At 68.9% G+C, this 27,188-nt stretch overlaps 5 protein-coding genes across 6 annotated transcripts; 3 read left to right on the top strand and 2 right to left on the bottom strand.

Moving 5' to 3' along the window:
• Positions 1-1,267: 1,267 nt before the first annotated feature.
• On the bottom strand, positions 1,268-3,517 carry LOC134151861 (interleukin-1 family member 10-like). 2 transcript variants are annotated; one of them, XM_062596739.1, is made up of 5 exons: positions 3,465-3,517; positions 2,726-2,786; positions 2,545-2,633; positions 2,341-2,465; positions 1,268-1,516 (listed from the first exon to the last, which is right to left on the bottom strand). In XM_062596739.1, the coding sequence occupies exons 3-5, from the start codon at positions 2,621-2,623 to the stop codon at positions 1,307-1,309; spliced, it is 414 nt and encodes a 137-aa protein (XP_062452723.1). In that variant the 5' UTR covers positions 2,624-2,633; positions 2,726-2,786; positions 3,465-3,517; the 3' UTR covers positions 1,268-1,306. The 2 variants fall into 2 exon arrangements, with proteins under 2 accessions (XP_062452723.1, XP_062452722.1); XM_062596738.1 differs by lacking the exon at positions 3,465-3,517 and adding an exon at positions 3,068-3,120.
• A 172-nt stretch (positions 3,518-3,689) lies between these two features.
• Positions 3,690-5,581, top strand: TMED4 (transmembrane p24 trafficking protein 4). Its single transcript, XM_062596737.1, has 5 exons — positions 3,690-3,843; positions 4,647-4,747; positions 4,876-5,001; positions 5,085-5,231; positions 5,326-5,581. The coding sequence occupies exons 1-5, from the start codon at positions 3,702-3,704 to the stop codon at positions 5,473-5,475; spliced, it is 666 nt and encodes a 221-aa protein (XP_062452721.1). The 5' UTR covers positions 3,690-3,701; the 3' UTR covers positions 5,476-5,581.
• A 296-nt stretch (positions 5,582-5,877) lies between these two features.
• Positions 5,878-10,988, top strand: DDX56 (DEAD-box helicase 56). The gene is made up of 14 exons (XM_062596736.1): positions 5,878-5,943; positions 6,406-6,567; positions 6,696-6,856; positions 6,953-7,123; positions 7,618-7,708; positions 7,982-8,226; positions 8,927-9,049; positions 9,348-9,461; positions 9,571-9,665; positions 9,853-9,926; positions 10,042-10,131; positions 10,271-10,376; positions 10,577-10,668; positions 10,777-10,988. Exons 1-14 carry the CDS (start codon positions 5,887-5,889, stop codon positions 10,855-10,857), a joined length of 1,662 nt encoding a protein of 553 aa, XP_062452720.1. The 5' UTR covers positions 5,878-5,886; the 3' UTR covers positions 10,858-10,988.
• A 1,309-nt stretch (positions 10,989-12,297) lies between these two features.
• Positions 12,298-21,300, top strand: NPC1L1 (NPC1 like intracellular cholesterol transporter 1). The gene is made up of 19 exons (XM_062596648.1): positions 12,298-12,507; positions 12,621-14,131; positions 14,892-14,992; positions 15,188-15,360; positions 15,434-15,562; positions 15,656-15,838; positions 16,585-16,702; positions 16,919-17,046; positions 17,418-17,555; positions 18,216-18,305; positions 18,383-18,573; positions 18,661-18,788; positions 18,863-18,983; positions 19,121-19,176; positions 19,250-19,400; positions 19,922-20,153; positions 20,595-20,708; positions 20,816-20,978; positions 21,109-21,300. The coding sequence occupies exons 1-19, from the start codon at positions 12,298-12,300 to the stop codon at positions 21,231-21,233; spliced, it is 4,062 nt and encodes a 1,353-aa protein (XP_062452632.1). The 3' UTR covers positions 21,234-21,300.
• A 143-nt stretch (positions 21,301-21,443) lies between these two features.
• On the bottom strand, positions 21,444-23,547 carry MRPS24 (mitochondrial ribosomal protein S24). Its single transcript, XM_062596851.1, has 4 exons — positions 23,482-23,547; positions 22,208-22,282; positions 21,931-22,042; positions 21,444-21,847 (listed from the first exon to the last, which is right to left on the bottom strand). Exons 1-4 carry the CDS (start codon positions 23,512-23,514, stop codon positions 21,564-21,566), a joined length of 504 nt encoding a protein of 167 aa, XP_062452835.1. The 5' UTR covers positions 23,515-23,547; the 3' UTR covers positions 21,444-21,563.
• Between the last annotated feature and the right edge of the window lie 3,641 nt (positions 23,548-27,188).

The following is a 27,188-nucleotide window of genomic DNA, read 5'->3' as shown; positions in this document are numbered from 1 at the left end:
GGCCGCCGTCCAGGCTTTCCCCCGGGGCTTGCCGCCGCGAGCACGCAGCCCTTCCCCACCCCGGCGTCGGGAGCGATACCTGCAAACCCGACGGTCTCGGAAATCGCGGCACGGGGCTGTGCCGTCCTCTCGGCCGCCCGCCCGGAGCGGCGGCGTCTCTTATAGGGACCGGTGCGGAGGGAGGGGACGATCCGCCCGGCTAATTGTGCCGGAAGGATGTGGCACGGGCAGGCGAGCAGGGAGCGCCGGGGCCAGCGGGCTGGGCCGGGCACAGGAGCGCTCGCGAGGGGCGGGAAACGCGGCGATGGGGAAACACCGGGGCTGAGCCCTGTGAACTCGGCACCCCCCCACACACCCCACCCCGGCCCCCCGGCGGCTGGGCGCCCCGTCCCGATGACACCCCCAGGCCCCTGTCCCTGGGATGGCCGCGTGCACCGCGTGCCCGGTTCCCATGTGCCCCATCCCGATGATGCCCTTGTGCCCCACCTCCGTGACGTTCCTGTGCCCAGGTGCCCCATCCCCATGATGTCTCAGTGCCCCAGGAGCCCCATCCCAGTGACACCTGTGTGCTCTGTCCCCATGGTGTCCCTGATGACACCCACGTGCCCCATCTCCATGATGTTCCTGTGCCCAGGTGCCCCATCACCATGACGTCTCTGTCCCAGGTACCGCATCCCGATGACACTTGTGTGCTCCATCCCCATGATGTCCCCGTGCCCCAGCTGTCCCATCCTGATGACACCCAGGTGCCCCATGCTGATGACACCCGTGTGCCCCTTCCTTGTGCCACCTGTGTGCCCCACTCCCATGTTGCCCAGGTGGCCCATCCTCACGGCATCCCTGCGCCCAGGTGTCCCATCCTCATGACACCCGTGTGCTCCATCCCCTCAACGTCCCTGTGCCCTTGGTGCCCGGTCCTGTGATGCCCACGCTGCCCATTCCCACGGTGCCCAGGTGCCCCATCCTCATGGCAACCTGTCCCTGCGTGTCCCCAGCTGGCAGTGGCAGGTCGAGGCGCGTCGGGCACCGCCGCATCCGGGAAGGGGCCACGCCGGGACGTCCCCGGGCTGCGCGGCCGCCCCGCCGCGTGCGTCACCTCCCGCGTCGGGGACCTCCCCGGGGCCGGGCTGGCGCAACACCGGGCGTCTCGCGGCGCTGACGCCGGCACGGGGCCGCCGGACGGAGGGAGGGACGGATGGGGGCGGGGAGAGGAAGGACCCAGGCGTCCGGGCTGAGCGTCACCCACGCGGCTGGCAGCAGGGTGGCTTTATTGGTACGGGGCGACGGGGGACAGTGCCGCAGGGGCTCAGCAGAGCTGGAAGTAGAAGTCGAGGACGTGGGTGGCATCGGGGCCCCGCGAGAGCCCCAGCGGCTCGTGGGCACGGGCCGAGGTGCAGAGGAACCAGCCGGGGTTGGCGGCCGACTCGAAGCGCCACAGCCCGTCCTTGTAGGAGCGGAAGAAGGTGAAGGGCGCCGAGGCCTCGCCGGCGTGGGGCAGCGCCCGGATGTCAGCGTCCTGCGCGGGGCACAGCGGTGGCGGTGGTGGTGGTGGCGGTGGGCACGACTCGGGCACCTTGATGCCCTGCGTGCCCCATCCCTGGGATGTCCCTGTGCCCTGTCTCCAAGATGCCCCATGTCATCCCCACGTGCCCTGGCCCCATGGTGCCTGTGTCCCATCCCGTGATGCCCCCATATGCCCTGTCCCTGTGATACCCACTTGCCCCATCCCCACGATGCCCCAGCTCCAGGATTCCCAGGTTCCCCATCTCCACGGTGCCCAAGTGTCCCACGTGCCCCATCCCCACGATGCCTCATGTCCTCTCCCAGCAATGCCCATGTGCCCTGTCCCCAAGGTGTCCACCTGCCCCATCCCCAGGATGCCCGTGTGCCTCGTCCCCATGACGCCCGTCCCCACGATGCCCCATGTCCCATGTGCCCTGACCCTGTGATGCCCCATGTCCCTCCTCAGCATTGCCCATGTGCTCTGTCCCCAAGATGCCCTATGTGCCCTGTCCCCATGATGCCCATGTGCCTGTCCCCACAATCCCCCTTGTGCCCAGTCCCAGCAATGCCCCATGCCCCGTCCCCACGGTGCCCAAGTGTCCCACGCGCTCCATCCCCATGGTGCCCTGTCCCAGCAAAGCTCTGTCCCCAAGATGTCCCGTGTCCTGTCCCCATGATGCCCGCTCGCCCCAACCCCATGAGGTCCCACCCCAAGATGCCCACGTGCCCTGTCCCTGCAATACCTCGCCCCCATGATGCCCCACGTCCCCCATTCCAGCAATGCCCCGTGTCCCGTCCCAGCTATGCCCGTGCGCCCCGTCCCCGCACCGCCCTCACCTCGAGCCGCAGCGTGGGCTGGGGGGCGGCGCGGCTCGCCAGGCACCGGGTGCCGTTCTGGATGCCCAAGATGACGGGCAGCCGGGCTTGGGCGAAGGAGCGGTTGGGCACCCAGAAGACCTTCTCTGCGCGGGGGGCATGGGGATAGTCAGGGCTGCCCCGTGCCGCCCCGTGCCGCCCCCCCGCCACCCCCCCGCACCTCACCTTCGAGGGCAGCGTTGGCACCTTGCAGGTGCCCGGCCACCAGCTGGTCATTGCGCAGGTAGAGCGACTTCTGGTCCATGTCCCAAATCCTGCCGTGGGGAGGGGGGAAATGCCAGCGGCGCCTGGCATCGCCCCCCCCCCCCAGCCCCGATCCTCCCCAAATCCCCATTTCGCTCCTTACCGGTATTTAAAGACTTGGGTCTGCAGGGCGGGAGCGTGGCAGGGGGCGAAGCCTTCGGCCTCTGCGCAGAGGAAGAGGAGGGTGAGGGCGAGCGCGGCGCAGAGGGGGCACGCCATGGCGCCAGGCATCCCGCACGCCGGCCCCCCCCCCCGGGCTTTATAAGCCGGCGGGAATCGCCTCTCCTGAAACGGGACCCGAAATTTCCAGGCTGTGGAGGCGGGGGGCAGCCGGGCCCCATGTTGCAATTTCCTCGCCCGCCCCGGTTCCTCTTCCCACGGCGGGCACGGCCTGGCGTCACCCTTTCCCGGCACCCGCCGGGCACCGCAGCCCCCCAGCACCTACCCATGGCACGGCTCCAGCCCAGCGCGGTGCACGGCGCCGGACGGGGCGAAGGCTGCCCGGCGGCGGGCACCCGGGGGCAGGAAGTGGGTGGCATTTCCGTGCATGGGCCCCCCGCGCGGGGAGGAAGGACGTGATGGCATTGCCACACCGCTGCCGGGCGGGTTGGGTGCGAAGGGCTCGCCCGGCCCCGCGAAGGGATTCCCGGGCGGATGGGTGACGTGACGCGCCGGGTGCTCGTGGGTCCCTTGCTGGAGGACTCATCCCTGGACTGTGTGGCTGGGGCACATAGTGTCCCCTGCGCAGTCCCCGAGGTCACCCGAGGCGCCGACATGCTCCAAAAAACCCGCAGCAGGCGCGGACCCGCTGAGCTTCCCAAAGGGGGATTCGAACTTCTCACCTTCTAGTTACGGGCGCTGCGCCCTCCCCGCTGCGCCACGCGGGGGGGGGGGGGGCGGGAAGGGGTGTTGCCGCATGCGCGCTGGCCGGAAAGCCCCAGCGGGCACCCGTAGGTGTGTCGTGGGGGCTGGTGAGTGGCCACCAGGTGGCGGCGCCTGCGCGTTGCGCCGGCAGAGAGGGAGGCGCCTGCGCAGTGCGGGCGGCGCATGCGCGCGCGGGCGGGCGGGCGGCGCGGGCCATGGCGGGCGGCGCGGCGCTGCGGGCGGCCGTGGCCGCCGTGCTGCTGGCGGGCTGGGGCGCCCAGGCCCTCTACTTCCACATCGGCGAGACCGAGAAGCGCTGCTTCATCGAGGAGATCCCGGACGAGACCATGGTCATCGGTGCGGGCCGCGGGAGAGGCCCCCGGCGGCAGGGCAGGGTGTAACGGGAGGGAGCGGGAGGGGATGGGGACGAGGAGAGGCCCCGGGAGCCGGGGGGAGGTAACGGGAGAGACCCCCGGAGCCGAGGGGAAGTAACGGGAGAGATCCCCGGGAGGTGGGGGGAGGTGACGGCGGAGACCCCCGGGAGCCGGGGGGAGGTAACGGGAGAGACCCCCGGAGCCGAGGGGAGGTAACGGGAGAGATCCCCGGGAGGTGGGGGGAGGTGACGGCGGAGACCCCCGGGAGCCGGGGGGAGGTAACGGGAGAGACCCCCAGGAGCCGGGGGGGAGGTGACGGCGGAGACCCCCGGGAGCCGGGGGGGAGGTGATGGGAGAGACCCCCGGAGCCGGGGGGAGGTAACGGGAGAGACCCCCAGGAGCCGCGGGGTAGGTGACGGCGGAGACCCCCGGGAGCTGGGGGCAGGTAACAGGAGAGACCCCCAGGAGCCGGGGGGGAGGTAACAGGAGAGACCCCCGGGAGCCGGGGGCAGGTGACAGCAGAGGCTCCCGGGAGCCGGGTGGGGGGCAGGTGACGGCGGAGACCTGGGAGCCGGGGGGGAGGTAACGGGAGAGACCCCGGGAGCTGGGGGGCAGGTGACGGCAGAGACCCTGGGGAGGATGAAAACGACTCCAGGGAACCAAGGTTGGAGGAGCAACAAGAAAAAAGTAGCAAGACCTGAGCGATAGCTGGGAGACCTCCACCCCGAGGGCGGCTCGCGGTGGTCCCGGGACGCCAGGCCCACTCCAACATGCTGCTGCCCCCAGGGAACTACCGGACGCAGCTGTGGGACAAGCAGTCGGAGTTGTTCCTGCCCTCCACGCCCGGGCTGGGCATGCACGTGGAGGTGAAGGACCCCGACGGCAAGGTGAGCCGTGCTGGGGCCCGCAGGGCACCGGCCCGGGGGGGGGGCACTCTGGGAGGTGCCTGGGACCCCCACCAGCCTGGGCGGGGGATTCCTCGGAGCAGGCAGGGCCCTGATGCCGTGTCCCGCAGGTGATTCTGTCGCGGCAGTACGGCTCGGAGGGGCGCTTCACCTTCACCTCGCACACGCCGGGCGAGCACCAGATCTGCCTCCACTCCAACTCCACTCGCATGGCGCTCTTTGCTGGCGGCAAGCTGGTAAGAGCCCCGTGTGCCGGGGCGGTGGGTGGCAGGGGATGACAGCACTTGGCAGCTGCTGACCCGACCCGTTTTGTGCCCAGCGGGTGCACCTGGACATCCAGGTGGGCGAACACACCAACAACTATCCCGAAATCGCCGCCAAGGACAAGCTGACAGAGCTGCAGCTCCGGGCGCGCCAGCTCCTCGACCAGGTGGAACAGATCCAGAAGGAGCAGAATTACCAGCGGGTGAGGAGAGGAGGGATGCGGTGGGGGACAGCCGGGAAGGGGTTGGGGAGGGGGTCTGTGCCTGCTGCTGACGCCCCTCGCGCTGTGTCCGCAGTATCGAGAGGAGCGCTTCCGCATGACGAGCGAGAGCACCAACCAGCGGGTGCTGTGGTGGTCCATCGCCCAAACCATCATCCTCATCCTCACCGGCATCTGGCAGATGAGGCATCTGAAGAGCTTCTTCGAGGCCAAGAAGCTGGTGTAACCCTGCGGACGCCGACCCTGCCTCGGCGCTGCGCCTGCTCGGCCCCCGGCGGAGGGCCCCGCTCCGTGTGCGCTTCGTGGCTCAATAAACGCTCGGGGGGCTCCGATGGGGCTGGCTGGAGGTTCTTGGAGGCCGGGAGGGTGGCACGGCCCTGCTGCTGGGCCGGGCCGGGCCGGGCCAGCGGGGAGCCCGGGCTCCGTGGTCCCCTCGCTCTCCGGCGTCGCCCCGCTCCCGCAGCGGAGGGAGGATGCAGGCAGCGGAGTGGTGCTGCTCAGTCCTCCAGCGCGCAGAGCGGCGCTGGCTGGAAAGGCTGTGGGGGGGGGGGGGGGGGGAGAGTGGATGCTCTAGGCGCCGGGCGGAAGTGTCTGTGGGCGGCGCGGAGCGCGCAAGCGCACTGGGCGGCGAGCAGCGATGGCGGAGGCAGCACGGGGATTCGAGCACATGGGGCTGGACGGGCGGCTGCTGCGGGTGCGCCAGGATGCCCGAGTACCCGCGGGGGTGGGGGCATCGGGGAGCCGGGACCCTCGGGACCCCCTGGGGGCGAGCACTGAGGAGCCAAGATGCCCAGGAACCCCATGGAGTGGGGGGACATCGGGGAGCCAGGACCCTGGGACCCGCTGGAGGGGGCATCATGGAGTCCAGACTCCTGGGCGCCTCCTAGGATGGGTGACACTGGGGAGCTGAGACCCCCCAGGGAGGGGGGCATCAGGGAGCCAGGACCCCTGGGTGCCCCCAGAAGCGGGAGGCACCTGGGAGCTCTGGGGTGGGGGATGCTCGGGAGCCAGGACATTTGGGACACCCAGCACGGGGGGCGTCAGGGAGGCAGGATGCCTGGGTGTTCCCTGGGGTGGGTGACGCTGGGAGCCGGGACCCCCAGGGTGGGTGGTGTGGGGGATGCCGGACCCCTGGGCTGACGATGCGGCCCCGCAGGCGGTAGCCGAGCTGGGCTGGGCCAGGCCCACGGCCATCCAGGCCGAGGCCATTCCCCTGGCGCTGGAGGGCCGTGACCTGCTGGCCCGGGCCAGGACGGGCTCCGGCAAGACGGCGGCGTACGGGCTGCCGCTGCTCCAGCACCTGCTGCGCGTCAAGGCGGTGAGTGGGGCGCCGCGGGGTCCCCGCTGCGGGCGCCAGGGCGGGTGGGTGTTGGGGCGGGAGCGCCGGGCGCCGCGCCGGCGATGTCCCCGCGGCACCCGGGAGGCTGACGGTGGTGGCACGGGCAGGCGCCGGCGGCGGTGGCGCAGGCGGTGCGGGCCCTGGTGCTGGTGCCCTCCAAGGAGCTGGGGCAGCAAGTGGTGCAGATGCTGCGGCAGCTGGCGGCCTTCTGCGCCCGCGACGTGCGAGTGGCTGACGTCTGCGCCCAGACCGACCTCGCCGCTCAGAGGTGAGACGCCGGGCTCCCGCCTCTCCGCGCTGGGGTGCCCGGGCGGATGGGTGACGTGACGTGACGTGCTGGGTGCCGCGTTCCTCTGCGCCGCAGGCCGGTGCTGATGGAGAAGCCGGACGTGGTGGTGGGCACGCCGGGGCGGGTGCTGGCGCACCTCAACGCCCGCAGCCTCGTGCTGCGGCACTCGCTGGAGCTGCTGGTGCTGGACGAGGCCGACCTGCTGCTCTCCTTTGGCTTCGGCGAGGACCTCAAGGCCCTGCTGTGGTGAGGGGTGCTGGAGGGGGACGTCGGGGGTGGGGCTGGGGGACGTGGGGACGCTGCCAGGCATTTTGGACTAGAGGGCACAGCCAAGGGCTTGAGGGGCGCTGCCAAATGCTGGGCAAGACGATGGGCGTTGGGCGGACGCTGTCAGAGCGAGGGGAATTGGGGGGCACAGCGTGGGGTTTGGGGGATGCTGTGGGTGCTGGGGGGCACTGGAAGGACTGAGGGGCACTGCTGGGGCTGGAGGGCATGGGGGGCACAGCTGAGGGCTTGGAGGGCACTGCCAGAGCTAGAGGACGTTGTGGGGCACTGCCGGCGTTTTGGGAGGTGCTGTCAGGATTGGGGGAGGTGCCGAGACTGGGGAATATAGGGGGCAGTGCCAAGGCTGGGGGGCACAGTGGGGCAAGGGCGGGGTTTGGGGGGATTTGGGGGGATGCCGCTGGGATTAGGGGGGGCCAAGGGGTGGGAGGCTGGTGCTGAGACTGGCCCCCCCCCAGCCACCTGCCCAAGATCTACCAGGCGCTGCTCATGTCGGCCACCTTCAGCCCCGACGTGGAGGCCCTCAAGGAGCTGGTGCTGCACAACCCGGTGAGGGGGTCCTGAGGGAGCCCAGTGGGTGCCGGGGGCGGGGGGGGGGGGGGCGGGCTTTGTGGGTGCCGGGGTGGGGGGGAAGGTGCTCCAGCAGTGCCGGGGAGGCCAGCCAGGGCGGAGGAACGTCGGGTGGGGACGTCGGGGTAGCGGGCCGGGGAGGTAGGGCACGGCAGAGCCACGGGTGGCGCGGCGGCACGCGTCGTTTCGGGGGCGCGGTGCCGGCGGCGGCCCCGTGCCCGCGTGCCCCTCACCGGGGCGCGGCGGGCGCAGGTGACGGTGCGCCCGCGGGAGCCCCAGCTGCCGGGCAGCGCCCAGCTGCGGCAGTACCAGGTGCGCTGCGGCACCGAGGAGGACAAGTTTCTGCTGCTCTACGCCCTGCTCAAGCTGACGCTGCTCCGGGGTCGGGCGCTGCTCTTCGTGGGCACCCTCGCCCGCTGCTACCGCCTCAAGCTTTTCCTCGAGCAGTTCGGCATTGCTGCCTGCGCCCTCAACTCCGAGCTGCCCGCCCGCTCCCGGTACCCGCGCCTGGGCGTAGGGCGGGGGCCCAAGGGCAACAGGGTGCCCAGGGGGCGACTTTGGGAGCGCACGTAGAGGAGAGCAAGGGGTGCTTGGGAGAAAATTGGGTGCTGAGGTGTCTATGGAGGATGGAAAGGGGTGCTTGGGGTGGAGGATGGGGTACCAGGGCACCCATGGAGGAAGGAAAGGGGTGTTTGGGGGAAATGGGGTGCCAGAGTGCCCATGGAGAAGAGAAAGCAATATCTGAGGAAAAATGGGGTGTCTAGGGAGCAACGTTGCCTGTGGGGAGAGGTGGAAGAAAGCAAGGGGTGCCCCTGGGGGGAGAGGGGTGCCCGAGGTGCCTATGCACCCAGGGGATAACAGGGTGCCCGGGGAGCAAGGGTGCCTGCAGGGGGCTTGTGGAAGGAGGGAAGTGGCACCCTCAGGGTGGGGGAAAATGAGGTGCCTGGTGGAAATAGGGTGGCCACAGCATCCCTGGCACGGAGGACAAGGGGTGCCCAGGGGGTCGCACCCATGAGATGCAAAGGATGCCCTGGGGGCGGGGGGGGGGGAGGGGTCCCAGGAAAGGTAAGGGGTGCCCTGGGAGCCAGGGGTGCCCGTGAGGGACGAAAAGGGGGGGGGTGCTCATGGCGAGAGGGTGATGGCCGCCCCATCGAGGTGGGCCGCGCCAACGCTGACGGGCGCCCGCCTGTCCCGTAGGTGCCACGTCATCACCCAGTTCAACCGAGGCATCTACGACTACATTGTGGCCACGGACGAGGAGGTGCCAGCTGCGCCCGCCGCCCAGCCCCAGCGCAAGAAGCGCAAGGGTGCCGCCGCCAAGTGAGCAGCCGCCGGGACGGTGCTCCGCGGGGCCGCGCGTGGGGGGTGCCCAGAGCCTGTGCCCGCAGGTGTCCCGTGCCAAGGCGAGATCCCCGTGCCCACGAGGGCATCCTTGCTGCGACTGTCCCTGCGCCCACGTTGGGTCCCCTTGCTCCAGGGGGAGCCCCCACGGTCGCCGAAGTCTCCCTGCCTTTGCGGCTCCCTTTGTCCGTGGTGTCCCCCTGCCCAGGCCGGTGTCTGCCCAGGGTGTCCCTGTGCCACCCTGATGGCCCTTCCTCCCCCCCCCCCAACCCGGCAGGGGCAAGGACCCCGAGTACGGCATCGCGCGGGGCATCGACTTCCAAAACGTGGCCGCCGTCATCAACTTCGACGTGCCGCCCACGGTTGAGTCCTACATCCACCGCGTGGGCAGGTAGGTCCGGGGGGCCGGGGGTGGGCATGGGGGTGCCCAGGCTGAGCCGCCACCCCCTCGGGCGAGGGTGCCTGCCTCACCCCACGACCACAACCCTCTGCACCCGCAGGACAGCCCGTGCCGACAACCCCGGCACAGCGCTCACCTTCGTGCTGCCCGAGGAGCAGGAGCGGCTGGCCGAGATCGAGGACGCGCTCGCCGGAGGTCAGCGGGGAGCCTGCGTCGCCGCGGGGGTGCTGGGGCGGGTGCTGGGGTTCTCGGGAGGGGCAGCGGGTGCTGAGGGACGTCAGACGGTGCCGGAGAACGCCGTGAGGGTGCTGGGTGACAGCGGGGGAGCCGTGGGTGCCGGCGGCGAGGGCAGAGGTGACCCCACGTTGGTTTTTGTCCCCAGAGAGCGGCGAGTCGATGCTGCAGCCCTACAGGTTCTGCATGGAAGAGATCGAGGGACTGCGCTACCGGTGCCGGGTGCGCGGGTGTCACGCGGGCAGAGTCGGGGTGCCGGCAGCACCGGGCTGTGATTGCGAGGACGCTGCTGGGTGGGGGTGGCGGGGCCGGCGGCCCTGACCCTGTGTCCCCCCAGGACGCCATGCGCTCCGTCACCAAGCAGGCGGTGAAGGAGGCTCGGCTGCGGGAGATAAAGGAGGAGCTGCTCAACTCGGAGAAACTCAAGGTACTTGCCGGACACCGAAGGCCCCCCGCAGCGCCCGGTGGGCGCTGGGTGGCATTGAGAGAGGCTAGGGCGGTCACGGCGGGTGCCAGGCTGTGCTGGCAGCGCCCGGCCCTGCCACGTACCAGCTCTGTGCGCCCAGACGTACTTCGAGGACAACCCGCGGGACCTGCACGTGCTGCGGCACGACAAGCCCCTGCACCCCGCCATCGTCAAACCGCACCTGCGCAACGTGCCCGAGTACCTGGGTAGGTGGCACGCCGGGGGACCTCGGTGCTGCTGGGGACGGGACGGTGCCGTGGGGATCCGGGTGCCCCGGGATGGAGAGGCTGCAGACGGCGTGCAGGGATGGCACGGGGACGTTGCGGGGGGACAGGGACAGGGGGGGACAGCGCATAAGCAGCGCGGGGCTATCGACGCCCTCTTGCACGGTGCCCTCTGCCCGCAGTGCCCCCCAGCCTCCGCGGCGTTGCCAAGCCCGCCCTCAAGAAGCGCAAGCGGGTGCCCCAAGCTGGTGCCAGCCGCCGGGGCGGCTCCAAGGTGAGTGTGGGGCACCCTTGGCCCGGACGGCCGTGCGGGGAACCTGGGTGCCACCTCGCACACGGGTGCCTGGGGGTGGTCTGACGCTGCTTTCCGCCCCCCCCCCAGGCCCGCGGCACCGCCAACCCACTGCAGAGCTTCAAGTACGCCCGCCACCGCGCCAAGCGCCCGGCCGCGCAGCCAACCTGAGCCCCTTGCATGCCCTGGACTGTGCCCTGCAGCCCCTGGGGGCACTGTGGCTGCCTCGCGGCCCCCTGAGGACGGGGTATCTCCGTGCCGTGGCCTGCGGGCGGCCGTGCCCAATAAAGGTGCCAGCAGACCGGGTCGAGCGTGCCGTTTACTCGTGGGGTGCTTCTCCCGTTGCCCGCAGGCTACGTGACCCACGGCGGGCAGCGGAGGGAAGGTGGCTTGGTGACGTGGAGGCAAGATGCGCTGCGCCCCGCTGATGTAGGGCGAAAGTGCCAGGGCGTTATCGGCCCTCTTATCGAGGCCAAGGCTGCGCGGGAGCCATAAAGCAGGGCGAGGGTACGGTGTCTGCCCTGGGTGAGGGCGTGCAGGTGGCACTGCCAGCCCAGGGGGCTTCCTTGCCTCCTTTTTAGGCGCCTGCTGCCTCCATGCCAGCGTGGACACAGGCATTGGCACCCTTCATCCTGCCTCCGCGCTCCCATCTCGCCACAGGGCTGCCGTTCCCGCACGGCTGCCGCTGCACCCGCCCCTCCCCAGAGCCTTGGGTGCCAGCCGGCTGGCACGGGCTCGTCCTCCTGGGGATCTTGTTCGCACGGTGCTCGCTCGGTGGGCGCCAGCGTGCCCCTCGAGGCGGCCAGGTTCGTGCCCCGCGCGGTGCCAAGCCCTGCCCTGTGGCGTGCGCAGCAGGCGCGGCGCCCGCAGTCGGCGTTATCGCTCGGGGCGCCCCTATCTCCCGCTGCAGTGCCTTATCGGGGCTACAGCTCTTCTCCAAGGCTGCTCAGAGACCCTGAACCTTTCCCGGCGCCCGTGCGGGGCAGAGGACTCCGAGACTGGCATCTCTCTGCCCTCCTCGTGGGCACAGCAGCCCTGGTGGCCCCGTTCTCATTACTGGAAAAGGTTTTATTGTCTACGCAGCAGGGAGGGAGCCCAGTTCTCTTCTCACTTGCTCCTGGCACGCGCCGTGGGCCTGGCTGGGGTGCTCCTGGGGCGCCAGGCACCCGTGTCGGTGCCACATGTTTGCAGATCAGCCCTGTGCCCGGTGTTCCTTGTACGAGGCTGGCAGGCCTGGGGAGAAAACGTTTCCCACAGCTGGCGTCGCCTCTCCGTTTCCATCTTCCCCCCGGGGTTTCCTTTGCTTATCTTGCGCCCACGGGGTGCCCGGCTGGGGCGTTGCGGGTGGGCACGGCCGTGCCTCCTCCCGGCACCAAACTCCCCGCACCCGGCTCCGAACGGGGCTCGCCGGGAGGTCGTGCGTGTCGGGGGGAGAGGGCACCTCTCGGTCCCCGCGGCACCGCGCCGGCCCCCGGGCGGGGGACGCGAGGCCGCGCGGCGCCCGGGGCCGGAAGGCAGGGAGCGGGGAGGACGGGACCCGGGCGACCGGGCGCCTCCCTGCCGGGGGATGCGTGGGCCGACAGCGGCTATCGATCGGGGCCGAGCCAGTTAATGATCACAAGGGATTTACAGCTCCGGCGCGGGCTGATTGGCTTCAACGTGGTAACGCCAAAAGACTTCACGGGCGAGAAGCCGCCCAAGGGAGACGGGGTCCCGCCGGCGGCAGGCACGGCCGGCCTCCCCCGGTCCCGCCACCGGCCGCCCGCGATGCCGGGAGCCCTCGCGCTGGCCGGCGCCGTGCTCGGCGCCCTCCTGGCGCTGGTAGGTGCCGCGGGCGGGTTGGGGAGGGATGGGGGGGGCGAGGGTAGCGGCGCGCTGCGGGGCGGATGGGGGTGAGTGCCGCCGGTGCCAGGCCGCCCTCCGTGCCGTGGCAGGCGGCGCCGACGCTGACGCCCGTGCACCGCGCCGGCTACTGCGCTTTCTACGGCGAGTGCGGCAGCAACCCGGAGGTGAACGTCTCGCTGGTGCCCTCCAAGGTGCCCTGCCTGTCCAACGAGCCGGCGCGGGTGGCCACGCCGGCGCTGCTGGCCCAGCTGCGGGCCGTGTGCCCTGAGCTGGTGCCCGCCGACGCCAACGACACCCGGGTTTGCTGCTCGCTGGCGCAGCTCAACGCCCTGCAGCTCAGCGTGGCGCTCTCGAGCGCCGTGCTGGCCCGCTGCCCGGCCTGCGCCAGGAACTTCGCCAACATCTACTGCCGCAACATCTGCAGCCCCGACCAGAGCCTCTTCACCAACGTCACCCGCGTGGCCCACACCGTGCTGGGCCAGCGCGCCGTCCTCGAGTACCAGTGCTTTTACGACCAGGCTTTCGCCGAAGCCGCCTTCGCCTCGTGCCAGGGCGTGCGGCTGCCGGCCACGGGCGGCTACGCCATCGACGCCATGTGCGGGAGCTACGGCGCCAAGCTGTGCACGGCGCAGCGCTGGCTCGACTTCCAGGGCGACAAGAACAACGGTTTGGCCCCGCTGCAGATCGACTTCCACCTGGTGCCCAACGGCACCGAGCCCGGTGACGGCCTGCAGCCGCTGAGCGGGCGCGCCTGGAGCTGCGGGCAGCCGCTGGACGACTCCGGCGAGCCCTGCTCCTGCCAGGACTGCGCCGAATCCTGCCCGGCCGTGCCGGCGCCGCCGGGTCCCCGGCCCCGCTTCCGCCTGGGCGCCGCCGACGGCACTTTGGTGCTCTGCTGCCTGCTCTTTGGCTTCCTCGTGCTCTTCTTCGCCACCGGCGTGGCGGCGCAGCGGCTGACCCGGCGCCCGGCGGCACCGGCGGCGCGACGGCGGCGGGCGCCGTGCCGCGGCAGCCGGCTGGGCAGCGCCGCCCGCGGCGCCTTCACCCGCTGGGGCGCCCTGGTGGCCCGGCACCCGGCGGCGGTGCTGGTGGCGGCGGTGCTGGTGGTCAGCGTCCTGGCGGCGGGCATGGCCAACCTGCGCCTGGTGACGGACCCCGTGGAGCTGTGGTCGGCGCCGGGCAGCCAGGCGCGCCAGGAGAAGGCCTTTTACGACACCCATTTCGGTCCTTTCCTGCGTACCAACCAGCTCATCGTGCGGGCGCCGGGGCACCCGGCGGCCCCCTACGACTCGGTGGTGCTGGGCGCCAAGAACTTCAGCGGGGTGCTGAGGGCCGAGGTGCTGCAGGCGCTGCTGGAGCTGCAGCGGCGCCTGGCCGGCGTGGCGGTGTGGGTGGAGGCGGCGGGCCGGGAGGTGACACTGCGCGACATCTGCTACGCCCCACTGAACCCCACCAACGCCAGCCTGGCCGACTGCTGCGTCACCAGCGTCACCCAGTACTTCCAGAACAACGGCAGCCATCTGGCCATGACGGCCACCCAGACCGTGGGCAAGAAGACGGGCACCGTTGACTGGCACGACCATCTCCTCTACTGCGTCAAGTGGGTGGCCTGCCCGGGGGGCTCGTCAGAGGGGGGTGCGGTGGCCAAGGTGGGGTGTCCAGGTGGAGCAGGGTGCTGGGGTTGCAAAGCCGGGTGGCACCTGCATGGCACAGGGTGCTGGGCATGGTGGGTACCCGTGGGATGCCCAGCTGTGGGGCTGCAGGTGGTTGGTATCTGCATGGAGCAGGGTGGTGGACATGGTGGGTGCCCATGGGATGCCTGGGCTGTGGGGTCAGGGTGGTATCTGCATGGAGCAGGGTGGTGGACACGGTGGGTGCCCATGGGATGCCTGGGCTGTTGGGTCAGGGTGCTTGGTACCTGCATGGGGCAGGGTGCTGGGCGTGGTGGGTGCCTGTGGGATGCCTGGGCAGTGGGGTCAGGGTGGTATCTGCATGGGGCAGGGTGGTGGACACGGTGGGTGCCCATGGGATGCTCAGCTCTGGGGTTGCAGGTGGCCAAGCCGAGGTGACACCTGCATGGGGCAGGGTCCTGGGCATGTTGGGTGCCCACGGGATGCCCAGCTATGGGGTCAGGGAGCTGGGTATGGTGGATGCGCATGGGATGCCCAGCTATGGGGCTGCAGGTGGCCAAGTCAGAGTGGTACCTGCATGGGGCAGGGTGCTGGGCACGGTGGAGCTCCCAGGAGACACCAGGCTGTGGGTTTGGGTGGTGCCCACGTGGGGCAGGGTGCCGGGCCCAGGCGCCGCGGGGTCAGCGCAGGCACAGCTGCCTGCTCACCTGCCGCCCGTGTGCCCGCCAGCTCGCCGCTCTCCTTCAAGGACATCACGGCGCTGGAGCTGAGCTGCATGGCTGAGTACGGCGGGCCCGTCTTCCCCTTCCTCGCCTTCGGCGGGTACCCAGGTGAGCGCCCGCGGGCGCCGCTGCGGGCAGAGCGGAGCCGTGGGCGCAGGTGCTGTGGGCATCATTTATCGGTGCCACTTGCGTCGGTGCCACGGGTGCCACGCGCATTGCTGCTGTGGGTGCTGCAAGCGTCGAGGGCGCCAGCGCTACGGGCACCGCCGGCGCGGTGCCGGGCGCTCACGGCCGCGCCCGCAGGCTCCGAGTACACGGAGGCCGAGGCGCTCATCGTCACCTACTCGCTCAACAACTTCCCGCGCGACGATGCCCGCTACGAGTGGGTGCTGCGCTGGGAGGACAGCTTCCTCGCCATCGTCCGCGACTTCCAGCGCACCCACGGCGCCAACCTCTCCGTGGCCTTCATGGCCGAGGTAGGTGGGCGCCGGCGTGGGGTGGACGAGGCACCGGGCGCGGACCGGCGCTCACCCGCCCGTGCGCCCGCAGCGCTCGCTGGAGGACGAGATCAACCGCACCACGAGCGAGGACGTGCCCATCTTCGCCATCAGCTACCTCATCGTCTTCATCTACGTGGCCCTGGCGCTGGGCGAGTACACGGCGTGGCGCCGCGTGCTGGTAAGGCCACCCCCTCCTCGGGTGCTCAGGGTGGGGGGCACCCAAGGGTGCCCATGGGCCCTGAGCGGCTGCCCCCCATGGCCCTGCCTGCAGGTGGAGTCCAAGGTGACGCTGGCGCTGGGGGGCATTGCCGTGGTGCTGGGCTCTGTCTTCGCCTCCATGGGCTTCCTGGCCTTCATGGGGCTGTCCTCGTCCCTCATCATCCTCGAGGTGGTGCCCTTCCTTGTGCTGGCTGTGGGTGCCGACAACATCTTCATCTTCGTGCAGGAGTACCAGGTGGGTGGACAGGGCCAGGTACACGAAGGTCTCCATGGGGCACAGGGGGGCATGGCTGGGTATAGGAGACCCCATGGAGAACATGGTCATGGTTGGGCATGGAAGATCCTCATGGGGCACCAGGATCTCCATGGGGTATATGGTCATGGGGGCATGGCTGGGCTTAGGGGTCCTCATGGAGAATGTAGATATGGATGGGCGTGGAGGATCCCCATGGGGCACCAGGGTCTCCATGGGGCACCTGGGCATGGCTGGGCATGGGGGTCCCCATGGAGAACATGGAAATGGCTGCGCATGGAAGATCCCTATGGGACACAGGGGTTTCCATGGGGCATGGGGGCATGGCTGGGCATAGGGGTCCCCGTGGAGGACATGGACATAACTGGGCACAGAAGAACCTCATGGGGCACTGGAGTCTCCATGGGGCACCTGGGTTTGGCTGGGTATGGGGTCCTCGTGGGGCATGCATGGATGCCTGGGGGTCCGCATGGAGAGTGGGGGCATGGCTGGGCATAGAGGTCCATGTGGGGCAGAGGGATCCCCATGGGAAAGATGGGCATGAAGGTGCGGGGAGCATGGTGACACCCACAGGGATCTCCATGGGGCACACGGACATAGAGGCACAGCTGGGCACAGGGGTCCTGTGGGGCACAGGGGCGCCCGTGCCCTGGCACGCAGGGCAGCCTGTGCCACCGTGGTGTGGCGGGTGCCCGGAGCGGGCGCCCGACCTCACCGCCGTGGCCCAGCAGCAGTCGGTGCGGGCGCCGGGCGAGACGCGGGAGCAGCACATCGGGCGGGTGCTGGCGCAGGTGGCACCCAGCATGCTGCTGTGCAGCCTCTCCGAGGTCATCTGCTTCCTCCTGGGTGAGCCGGGCACAGACACGGCGGGGAGGCGCGGGGACCCAACGGGCACGGCGCACGTGGCCGGCGCAGCGGGCACGGGGACACGACGGGCACGGTGCATGCCATGGGGACCTGGGGGGCGCGGGGACGCGATGGGCACGGTGCATGCGGTGGGCGTGGGGACCCGGTGCGCAGCCCAGGCGCGGGCGCAGGACGCTCACGGCCCGGTGCCCGCAGGCTCCCTCTCCTCCATGCCCGCCGTCCGCACCTTCGCCCTCACCGCCGCCCTGGCCATCGCCTTCGACTTCCTCCTCCAAATTTCGGGCTTCGTGGCCCTGGTGGCCCTTGATGCCCGCCGGCAGGAGGTACCCGTGCCCGTGGGAGGGTCTGGGGTGGGCACGGGGTGCCCCTGAGCTGGGGGTGCCTGGGGTGGGCATGGAGTGGGCATGAAGCGCCCTGGGGCAGGAGGGTGCCCAGGGCTGGCAGACAGCGTGCATGGGGCACGCTGGGGCAGGAGGGAAACCGAGATGGGCGCAGGGTGGACATAGGTTGCCATAGGGCAGGAGGATACTCAGGGTGGGCACAGGGTGGGTACGGGATGCCCCTTGAGCCAGGGAGTGCCTGGGGTGGGCATGGGGCACCCCAAGGCAAGAAGGTGCCTTCAGTGGGCACAGGGTGCCGTGGGGCAGGCGGGTGCCCCACACTGGCCGTGCCCACTGCTCCGCCGTGCCCGCAGGCCGCCCGCTTCGACATATGCTGCTGCTGGGAGCTGGAGAAGGGGGCGCCCGGGGGGCCGGGCACCGGGGTGCTGCGCCCGCTCATGCACCGCTACTACGTGCCCCTGCTGCTGCACCGCATCACTCGGCCCCTCATGGTGAGCTGGGGGGCCGGGGGAGTCCTGGGGGGCTGGGGAAGGCTGGAGGTGCAGGGGGACGTGGGGTCGGGGAGGACATTGGGGGCTGAGAGGGGTCCTGGGGGCACACGGAGGAGGCCTGGGTGCCACATGGGGGTCTGGGAGGGTCCTGGAGGGTGTAGGGGGACTTTGGGGGCTGAGGGAGGTCTTGGAGGTCTCCTGGAGTGGGTCTAGGGAAGTCCTAAAGGGTCTAAGGGGGCTTGTGGGGGACTAGAGGATGACCTGAAGGGTTGGGTGACATGGGAGTCCTCGGGGTTGGAGGGGGACATTGGGGTCTTGGAGGGGGTCCTGGCAGCTGGATCAGGGGCCTGGTGGGATCTTTGGGTGACATGGAGGTCCCAGGGGGTTCTGGGAGGGTCCTGGCGGCACCCAGGGGTCTGGAGGCTCAGGAAACCTGGGGGGCACCCAGGGGTGCTTGGCTGCTCGGGACGCTTGAGGTGCGAAGGGGACTTCGGGGCGGTTTGCGGTGGGACATCTGGGCACCCAGAAGCTCTTGCCTGGGGACACCGGGGGGGGGGGGTCTCCTTGCACCTTAGTGGTGGCAGTGGTGGGGGTCTCCCCAGTGCTGGGTGCCCCCTCACGCTGGGCACCCCCTACACACCCTCTCCCCCTCCCTACCAGGTGCTGCTCTTCCTCTTCCTGGCCTGCGCCGGGCTCTACCTCACGCTGCAGGTGTCCGTGGGGCTGGACCAGGAGCTGGCCCTGCCCAAGGTGGGTGCCGGGCACGGCCGCGGGCGGGCGGCGGGCGCTCGGCGCGGGCGCTCGGCGCCTCACGGGTGCCTGCCCAGGACTCCTACATGCTGGAGTACTTCGCCGCCCTCAACAAGTACCTGGCCGTGGGGGTGCCCACCTACTTCGTCACCACCGGTGGCTACAACTTCTCCTCGCCGGCCGGCACCAACGCCATCTGCTCCAGCGCCGGCTGCGACGCCGACTCGCTCACCCAGAAGATCCAATACGCCACCCTCTTCTCCAACGTGTGAGTTTGGGAGGGGGCACGAGGCGGGTGCCGCCGGCGGGCGCCCGGGTCCCCGCACCACGCCGCTCGCTTCTCCTCCGTCTCCAGGTCCTACTTGGCCATCCCGGCCACCTCGTGGGTGGACGATTTCCTCGACTGGCTCAGCCCCACGGGGCGCTGCTGCCGGGTGCACCAGTTCGGGCCCCAGCGGGGCGAGTTTTGCCCCGCCACCAGCGGTGAGCGGAGCGGGGCGCTGCGGGGCGGGTCCGGCACCCGCGGGCGCCTCCTGAGCCCGCGGCGTTGCCCGCAGACGCCCTCAGCTGCCTCCTGGGCAAGTGCCTGAATGCGTCGCGGCGGCCCACGGTGGACGAGTTCGAGCGCTTCCTGCCCTGGTTCCTCTACGACAGGCCCACGCTGCAGTGCCCCAAGGGGTAGGCGATGCCCGCCGTGGGGACCCCGGGCGGGCCCGGGCGTGCGGGGGCATTTTGGGCACGTGCGCTTGGGCGCAGGTAATTTTGGGCGCCCACCTTCGCCCCCCCCCCCTCACCCCGACACCCTGCACCCGCAGCGGCTTGGGAGCCTACGACACCTCGGTGAAGATGGACGCCAACGGCACCATCCTGGGTGAGTCGGCGGGGCGCGGGCGCGGGCCGGGACGCCCTCGGGTGCCCGCCTGACGCCGGCGCCCTCCCGGCAGCCTCGCGGTTCATGGCGTACCACCGGCCGCTGGCCAACTCGCAGGAGTACACGGAGGCGCTGCGGGCGGCTCGCCAGCTGGCCGACAGCATCACGGCCACCCTGCGCCGGGTGCCCGGCACCCCCGCCGACTTCCGCGTCTTCCCCTACACGTAAGCGCCCGCCGGCCCCGCGCGGCGCCCGCCTCCGGCGACGTGCCTGGTTTGGGGCGCCCGCTTTGGGGTTCGGCATGGGTGCGTGGTTGGGATGAGCGTGGGTGCCCGGTTAGGGTGCCCGGTTGAGGTTCAGCATGGGTGCCCAGTTAGGGTGCCTGGCTGGAGGTCGTGGTGGGCACCTCGATTCCTGGACCAGGGTGCCCAGCTGGGGTTAGTGTGGGGTGCCTGGTTTGGGGTGCCCAGCTGGGGTTAGTGTGGGTGCCCAGTGCCTGGTTAGGGGGTGCTCAGCTGGAGTGGGTGCCTGTGGCCCAGTTAGGAGGGGGCCTGCCCAGGGTCCTGGGTGCCTGACCATGGGTGCCCAGGTAGGCGTGCCCAGCTGAGGAGGAGGATGTCCAGCTGGGATCAGCATAGGTGCTTTGGTGCTTGGTTAGGGTGCCCAGACAGGGTCAGAGCGGGCACCCCAGCACCCAGTTAGGGTGCCCCGTGGGTGCTGGCGCGGCAGTGACGCTCCCTCGCAGGGTGACCTACGTGTACTACGAGCAGTACCTGGGCGTGGTGGCCGAGGGCCTCTTCACGCTGACCGTGTGCCTGGTGCCCACCTTCGGCGTCTCCTTCGTGCTGCTGGGCATGGACCTGCGCTCCAGCCTCGCCACCCTCATCACCCTCATCATGATCCTCGTGGACACCGTGGGCGTCATGGCCCTCTGGAGCATCCCCTACAACGCCGTGTCCCTCATCAACCTGGTGGCGGTGCGGGGCGCAGGGGCCCGCAGGGTGGCACGGGGATAGGGAACCTGCAGGGTGGCACGGGGACCTGGGACGTGCAGGGTGGCACAGCAATCTGGGGCACACGGCGTGGCAGAGGGATCGAGGACCTGCAAAGTGGCACAGAGGCATGGGGGGGTGCATGGCACAGGGTCACAAGGGGGGGGCGTATGGGGTGGCCTGGGACATGCAGCAGGGTGGCACAGGGACCTGGGTCACACAGGGTGTCAAAGGGCCATGTGGGGTGACACGGTGGCATGGAGGCACAGGAGGTGGCAAAATGGCTTGAGACACACAGGGTGGCATGGAGACACGGAGGCCTGGGGCACACAGAGCGGCACATAGGGTGACTCAGTCAGGCAGGGGGCACAGACGTGGGGTGGGCACCCTCTGGGTGCCACCTCGGCGACCGCTCTGTCCTCGCAGGCTGTGGGCATCTCGGTGGAGTTCGTGTCCCACCTCACCTGCGCCTTCACCCGCAGCACCAAGCCTAGCCGCGTGGAGCGGGCAGCCGAGGCCACCGTCAACATGGGCAGCAAGGTGGGCACGGGGTGGCCTGGCTGTGGAGTCACCCCTAGGGGTGGCCTTGCCCCTGGGGAGGGCAGGGTGGCCCAGCCCTGCTGCGGTTGATCCGGTCTCTGGCGCAGGTGGTGGCTGGTGTGGCCATGACCAACCTGCCGGGCATCGTGGTGTTGGCCTTCGCCAAGGCCCAGCTCATCCAGATCTTCTTCTTCCGTCTCAACCTCATCATCACCCTCGCCGGCCTGGCACATGGCCTTGTCTTCCTCCCCGTCCTGCTCAGCTACGTGGGTAAGGGCACCGTGGGGAGCTGCCATCACACCTACCCCTCGTGTCCCCAACACCCTCCACAGGCGTCACCAGGACCCACGTGGGGCCCCGGAGTCGGGCGCAGCCTGGCACTGTCCCTTCTTGCCCGCAGGACCCAGCCCACGGGTGCCTGCAGCCACCGCAGCCGCCGCCAAGGAGAGCACGGAGCAGGGTGCGGGGAAGGGCCTCGACAACCGCTGCTTCGAGGACCCGGCGCCGTCCCCAAGGCAGCGCTGAGCCCCGGCGGCCGCCCCACGCGCGGGCACCGCGCCGCTGCTTTTTCTATTGCGCTCGTATTTAAACTTGTTTTCTCACACTTGGAACCAGCCTTGAGCGGGACGTGCAGGGGCGCGCGGCGGAGCGAAGCAGGGACGGGGCGCGCGGCGGACACGGGCATCGCGGGGATGAGGCCCTCGCCAGCCACTCCACCACTGCAAAGAGCCAAGAGCAAGGGCACAAAACCTTTTTTTATTCCCCTCGGTGGCACTCAGCACCCTCACGGGCACGACACCCGCCAGCCCCGGCAGCTCCCACCACGGCCGGGTGGCACCGGGGAGCTGGAAGCCGCTAGAGATACTTGTAGATGACCTTGGTGGGCACCGTCTGCACCTCCAAGCGGACGGGGCACTTGTAGAAGTGGGAGAGGAGGGTCTCGGTGTAGCCGATGAGGAAGTAGAGCTTGCTGGGCGCCAGGTTCTGCACCAGCACCAGGCACACCACCAGCAGGTTGGCGCGCCGCTTGAGCACCACCTCGTTGGCCAGGCAGCCGGGGAAGGTGCCGTAGAGGAACTTGCGCAGGAAGACGTCCTCCACCGTCCGCTCGGCCGCCCCGGCTTCGCCGTCTAGGTTGCCTGCGGGCAGGGCGAGGGTTGTCGCCCCGGCGGGTCTCGGCCGCCCCTCGGGAGGGCGCCGCCGACGCGCCGGTGTCACTCACCGGTGTGCAGGGAGAGCCAGCCCTTGCGGTGGGCGATGTAGTGCGGGGCGTGCGCCTTCTCGTAGGTCACCGGCTTGTCCCCTTTGCCCACGCGCACCCGCGCCGCTCGGGTCTGCCGGGAGGCAAAGCCGGGTAGGGGAGGAGGCATCAGCGCTGGCGCTGCCCTTCCCCTGCTGTCCCACCGTCACGGTGGTGGGTGCGATGCGCTGGAGGCGGGGGGGGGACGCGGCAGAAACGGGGCCCGGGTGGCGCAGCGCCAGCCTGGCCCCAACGGTACCTTGAGGCACGCGGGGGTGGTGTGGAGATCGTGGCGGGCGCTGAGGGCAGGATGGGCGCAGCGCCAGGGCACTGCCTGGAGAGACGAGGACGGTGAGACACCCACAGTACCTCCGGGCCCGGTGGCCCCCGTGCCCACTGTCCCCAAAGCATCCCATGCCTGGTGGCTCCTGTGCCCACTATCCCCAAAGCACCTAGACCTGGTGGTTCCCGTGCCCGCTGTCCCCAAAATGATCGATGCCTCATGATCTCCATGCCCACTGCCCCAAAGTGTCCCAGGCCTGGTGACCCTAGGATCACTATCCCCAAAGCACCCAAACCTCATGACCCTCATGCCTGCTGTCCTCAAATCACCCCAGGTTTGATGGCCCCCAATGCCCACTGTCCCCAGAGCACCCCAGGCTTGGTGGCCTCAAGCCTGCTGTCCCCAGAGCACCCTAGACCTGATGGTCCCTGTGCCCGCTGACCCCAGAGTGCCCTAGGCCTGGTGGCCCCCGTGCCCGCTGTCCCCAGAGCACCTCAGGTCTGATAGCCCCTGTGCCCACTGTCCCCAAAGTGCCCCAGGCCTGGAGATCCTCGTGCCTGCTGTCCCCAAAGCACCCCAGGCCTGGTGGCCCCCATGCCCGCTGTCCCCAGAGTGCCCTAGGCCTGATGGCCCCCAAGCCTGCTGTCCCCAAAGCACCCAGGCCTGGAGACCCTCATGCCCGCTGTCCCCAGAGTGACCTAGGCCTGGTGGCCCCTGTGCCTGCTGTCCCCAAAGCACCCAGGCCTGGAGATCCTCGTGCCTGCTGTCCCCAGAGTGCCCCAGGCTTGGTGGCCCCCATGCCTGCTGTCCCCAAAGTGCCCCATGCCTGGAGATCCTCGTGCCTGCTGTCCCCAGAGTGACCAAGGCCTGGTGGCCCCCGTGCCTGCTGTCCCCAAAGTGCCCCAGGCCTGGAGATCCTTGTGCCTGCTGTCCCCAAAGCACCCCAGGCCTGCTGGCCCCCATGCCCGCTATAACCCAGAGTGCCCTAGGCCTGATGGCCCCCATGCCTGCTGTCCCCAAAGCACCCCAGGTCTGATGGCCCCCATGCCCACTGTCCTCAAAGCACCCAGGCCTGCTGGCCCCCATGCCTGCTGTCCCCAAAGCACCCAGGCCTGGAGATCCTCGTGCCCGCTGTCCCCAAAGTGCCCCAGGCCTGCTGGCCCCCGTGCCCGTGTCCCTGGAGCCCCCACGCCCGCTGCCCTTGTGCCCCGCCGCCCGCCCCGCCGCGGCCCGGCGCCGCTCGCCCTCACCCGCAGCGCCCGGGCAGCCACGGGCGCCGCCATCTTGCAGGGCCCGCGGGGGCGGGGCCGGGGCGGGGCGGGGCCCGCGGGGGCGGGGCCGGCGCGGGGCGGGGCGGCGCCCCCTGGCGGCCCGGAGGGGCAGCGCGGGGCCGCGCTGCGGCGGGGGCGGCGCGCTGGAGCCCTGTGGGCGCCGTGGGGACAGAGGGTGCAATGGGGACAGAGGGGGTGAATGGGGTGCAATGGAGGCAGAAGGGTGCAATGGGGACAGAGAGGTGCAATGGGGACAGAGGGGTGCAATGGGGACAAAGGGGGTGAATGGGTGCAATGGAGGCAGAGGGGTGCAATGGAGGCAGAGGGGTGCAATGGAGGCAGAGGGGTGCAATGGGGACAGAGGGGGTGAATAGGTGCAATGGAGGCAGAGGGGTGCAATGGGGACAGAGGGGTGCAATGGGGACAAAGGGGGTGAATGGGTGCAATGGAGGCAGAGGGGTGCAATGGGGACAGAGGGGGTGAATAGGTGCAATGGAGGCAGAAGGGTGCAATGGGGATCTTTGGAGCAGCTGACAGAGGAGCTGCTCTGTCACACATCTGGGTGCTTGGGGGCATTTTCTCTTCTTTCCCCGGAGGGCATGAACTATGTCACGCCACGGCCCGGGGCTGCCAGCACTGCCAAAAGCATCCAGGCCCCAGGGGAGGCGCATGCTGAAAGCCCACCTTGTTGAGTGCAAACTGCTGCGGCATGTACTCAGCCACACTCTCCCAAATTCTCACCACCTCTGAAAAGCAAGGCGGAGATCCATCAGGCTCTGAGCCGAGCTGGGCTCATCCAAAGGGGAGCGGTGGCTCTCTGAGCCACGCAATTCCGGCAGCCTCGGGAACCCCGGTGGAGGGGGGAGGGGGGTCCTTGGCCTGGGGAAAAGTGGTCACGGTTTTCCCCGCACCCAGGTACCTGCTAGGTAGCGCCATGCTGCCAGAGCTGGCCTGCACTAGAGCGTCTTCAAGAGCACCTCCTTCAAAGGAAGGGCTGCCAGCTAACTCCACACTTGCTCTTGCTTCTTTCCCACTCGGAGAGTCCTGCCCTGCATTAACATGGAAGAGTGACTGGCTTTTACCCTGCCAACGTAGACTGGACCTAGAGAGCAATGTGGTCACCCTTCCGCATCTGATTTCACCTGCTCATTCCTTTCCTTTTGTTTGGTGAGAGATGGCACCAAAATGCGAAGGCTGGGCAGTTTGTGCTTTGGCCTGTGTGTTGACTTGGGCCTGGGAAGGCTCTCTGCAGTGGTGGATGCAAGCGGTGATGTGTCCAAGGGCTGTTTGGGACCCTTGCCTTTTGGGGGAGACTGCAGGGAAGGAGAGGTGTCCCGGATGGCTCCTTCTGGGAGCGAGCGGGAGAGCAGGAGGGACTTGTTGTGCCAGTGGGAGGCAATGTGTAGTGGGGCTCTGCAGAGCTGTGTCCTGGCACAAGCACTGCTGAGCAGATGCACTGGGCCCCCCGGGTGCAGAGCTGCCTCTTTACACGTGGGAGGCAACAGCCTGCACGTGGGAGGGTCTGCAAGGGAGCTGGAAGGCAAGATGTGAATTCCCATGGGCCTGGGCAAGCTGCGGCAAAAGAGAGTTCTCTGCTCTTCCTGGGCCCTCGGAAGGCGAGAGGAGAGGCAGTCAGAAATGGCAGCAAGCAGGACTGCACGGTGTTGAAGAGCGTGCATCTCCTGCTTTGGAAAACGAGAGGCCTTGCAGCAACTCTCATCTTTCTCTGAGCCTGCATGCAGCATGCAAGGTGCAAAGGGACTGCGGGGCCCTTTGTGCCAGCTGCTACCTCCTGGTTTCTAGGTTTGAGATTAAGGCAGTGCCTGGGAAGAAAGCCAGAGATGCTGCCGCCGAGGGATCCCAGGAGAGAGGAGGTGAAGGAGGTGGCAAGTGCCAAGGCAGGACTGAGCAGCTGTGCACGTCCTGTGGCCTGAGCAGTCGCAAGGATACTGTTGTGACCAGGTTTCTTCTTGGACCGTTACAGAGAGTGCTCAAGAGAAGCATCGGCACCATGGAAAGAGGCATTCTCCAGGCCCTGTAAAAGAGGCCCAGGGGGCCAAAAGGCATCAAGCCAGGGGGAAGAAGCATGGACAAGTGAGGCCCTGGGGGAAGTGGAGGAGGGCAGTGGGATGGTCTTGTCGGTGTGGGAGTGAGAGATCTCTGTTGGACACAAGGTCTGCGTGAGCTCGGGAAGGCTATGGTGCAAGGGCTGCTGTTTTCTGCCTGGACTGCAAAGGCAAAGCAGGGCTTTGTGAGACTTTGTTGTCAGCTTGATCCTTTGTTTCAGCTTCCTTTGCTCTTTCCTCTTCTTTCTTTGCAGGGAAGGTTTTGATCATCTCTTCCCTACCGTGGGGGCCTATGTGCAGCCTGCCAAAGAGGACGCGGTGGGCAAAGAGAGGGCTAAGGAGAAAGAGCAAAAAGGTAAAGTCAGAGAAGAGTGCTGGCAGAGGCTTGCAGGCTTCCTTGGTGGCAGGGCATTAAAGGCGCAGTTACAAGGGGCTGGCTGGGTGGGAAATCTCCCTCGTGTGGCCATGCTTGCCACCGGCAGTCAGCCTTGAGGGGCTGGCTAAGGAAGAAGACCTTGGGCAGCCCAGCGCTGCCCCTTGCAATTGATGTGCTGCAGGACACTTCGCCAGTGCATGCCGCTGCCTCCCCTGTAGTGGCAAGGGCTCTTTCATTTGAACACTGTTCAGAAAGGACCCAAGTCCTGCTAGGAAACGTGACTGCAAGGGAATGGGGAGTGCTGCCACAGGCAGATTCACACCAGGACGGAGCAGCTCTGCGAGTGCTTCTTGCCTCGGGGACCACAAAGATGCTCTTCTGAGGAGGTTTGTCCTGTTATGCTTGCAGGCAGCCCTCGCGAGAAGCACCTGCTGGCTCGAAGGCGGCTTTCTGCTGTGAAATTCCATGGGATAAATTCAGGCAATGGCATCAGTCAGCGAGCCCTGGAAGTGGAGCCTGCAGAGAGGTGAGGCGTGTGGAGAATTGGACTGGAGAAGCGGTGTGCTGTGGTCGTTGTGGCAGGGAGATGTTTGTCTTGGAGACGTCGCCTCTCTGTCTGTGCCAGGAAGAGAGGGCCTAGGCCTGGGCATCGAGATGTTTGCCGGGGGCTGCTGTGCCCCATGGGAGTGCCAAAGCTCAGGGTATCTCTCTCTGTGGATGCCAGCACAGCTGGTCAAACACAGCCAGTTCTGCTGCAGAACCACCTGCTGCTGCAGGAGCAGGTGCCCCACTGGTGAGCGCAGGCTGCAGAGCAAACTGCTGCTGTGCTGCTACAGGCTCTGCCTGCTCTCTACCTGTAGGGTGCTGCCAGCAATTGAGGGGCGCTCCTCCAAGGAAGGGAAGACCAAAGCGACTCGTGAGGGCAGACGCAAAGCCAAAATCCCTGTTTGCCAAGGCCATCACAGGGTAGGACAGGTAGGTGATGTGGCGCAATGTCACGGCGGAGTCCTGCTGAGTTGTAGGGCAGCTCTGTGGAGACTCCTTCCCCCAAGAGCCCTTGCTAGGTGTTCCCCTGCACATTCAGTGGCATCTGCTGCATCTTTGTGCAGAAGACACAGCCTCTCTCCAGTGCCTCTTGGGAGCGCTTGCTGCGGGCTGCCCTTAGAAAGGAGAGATGTTTCCCTGGGGTGGAAGGGCAAGGGACTGGCACCCTCACCACGGTGCTACTCATGGTGCTGCTGTGC

The sequence above is a fragment of the Rhea pennata genome, chromosome 28 (genome assembly GCF_028389875.1).
Source record: "Rhea pennata isolate bPtePen1 chromosome 28, bPtePen1.pri, whole genome shotgun sequence".
Taxonomy (NCBI): domain Eukaryota; kingdom Metazoa; phylum Chordata; class Aves; order Rheiformes; family Rheidae; genus Rhea; species Rhea pennata.
Note: the sequence above shows the minus strand (reverse complement) of the source record. Positions and strands in the feature narration are given on the sequence as shown.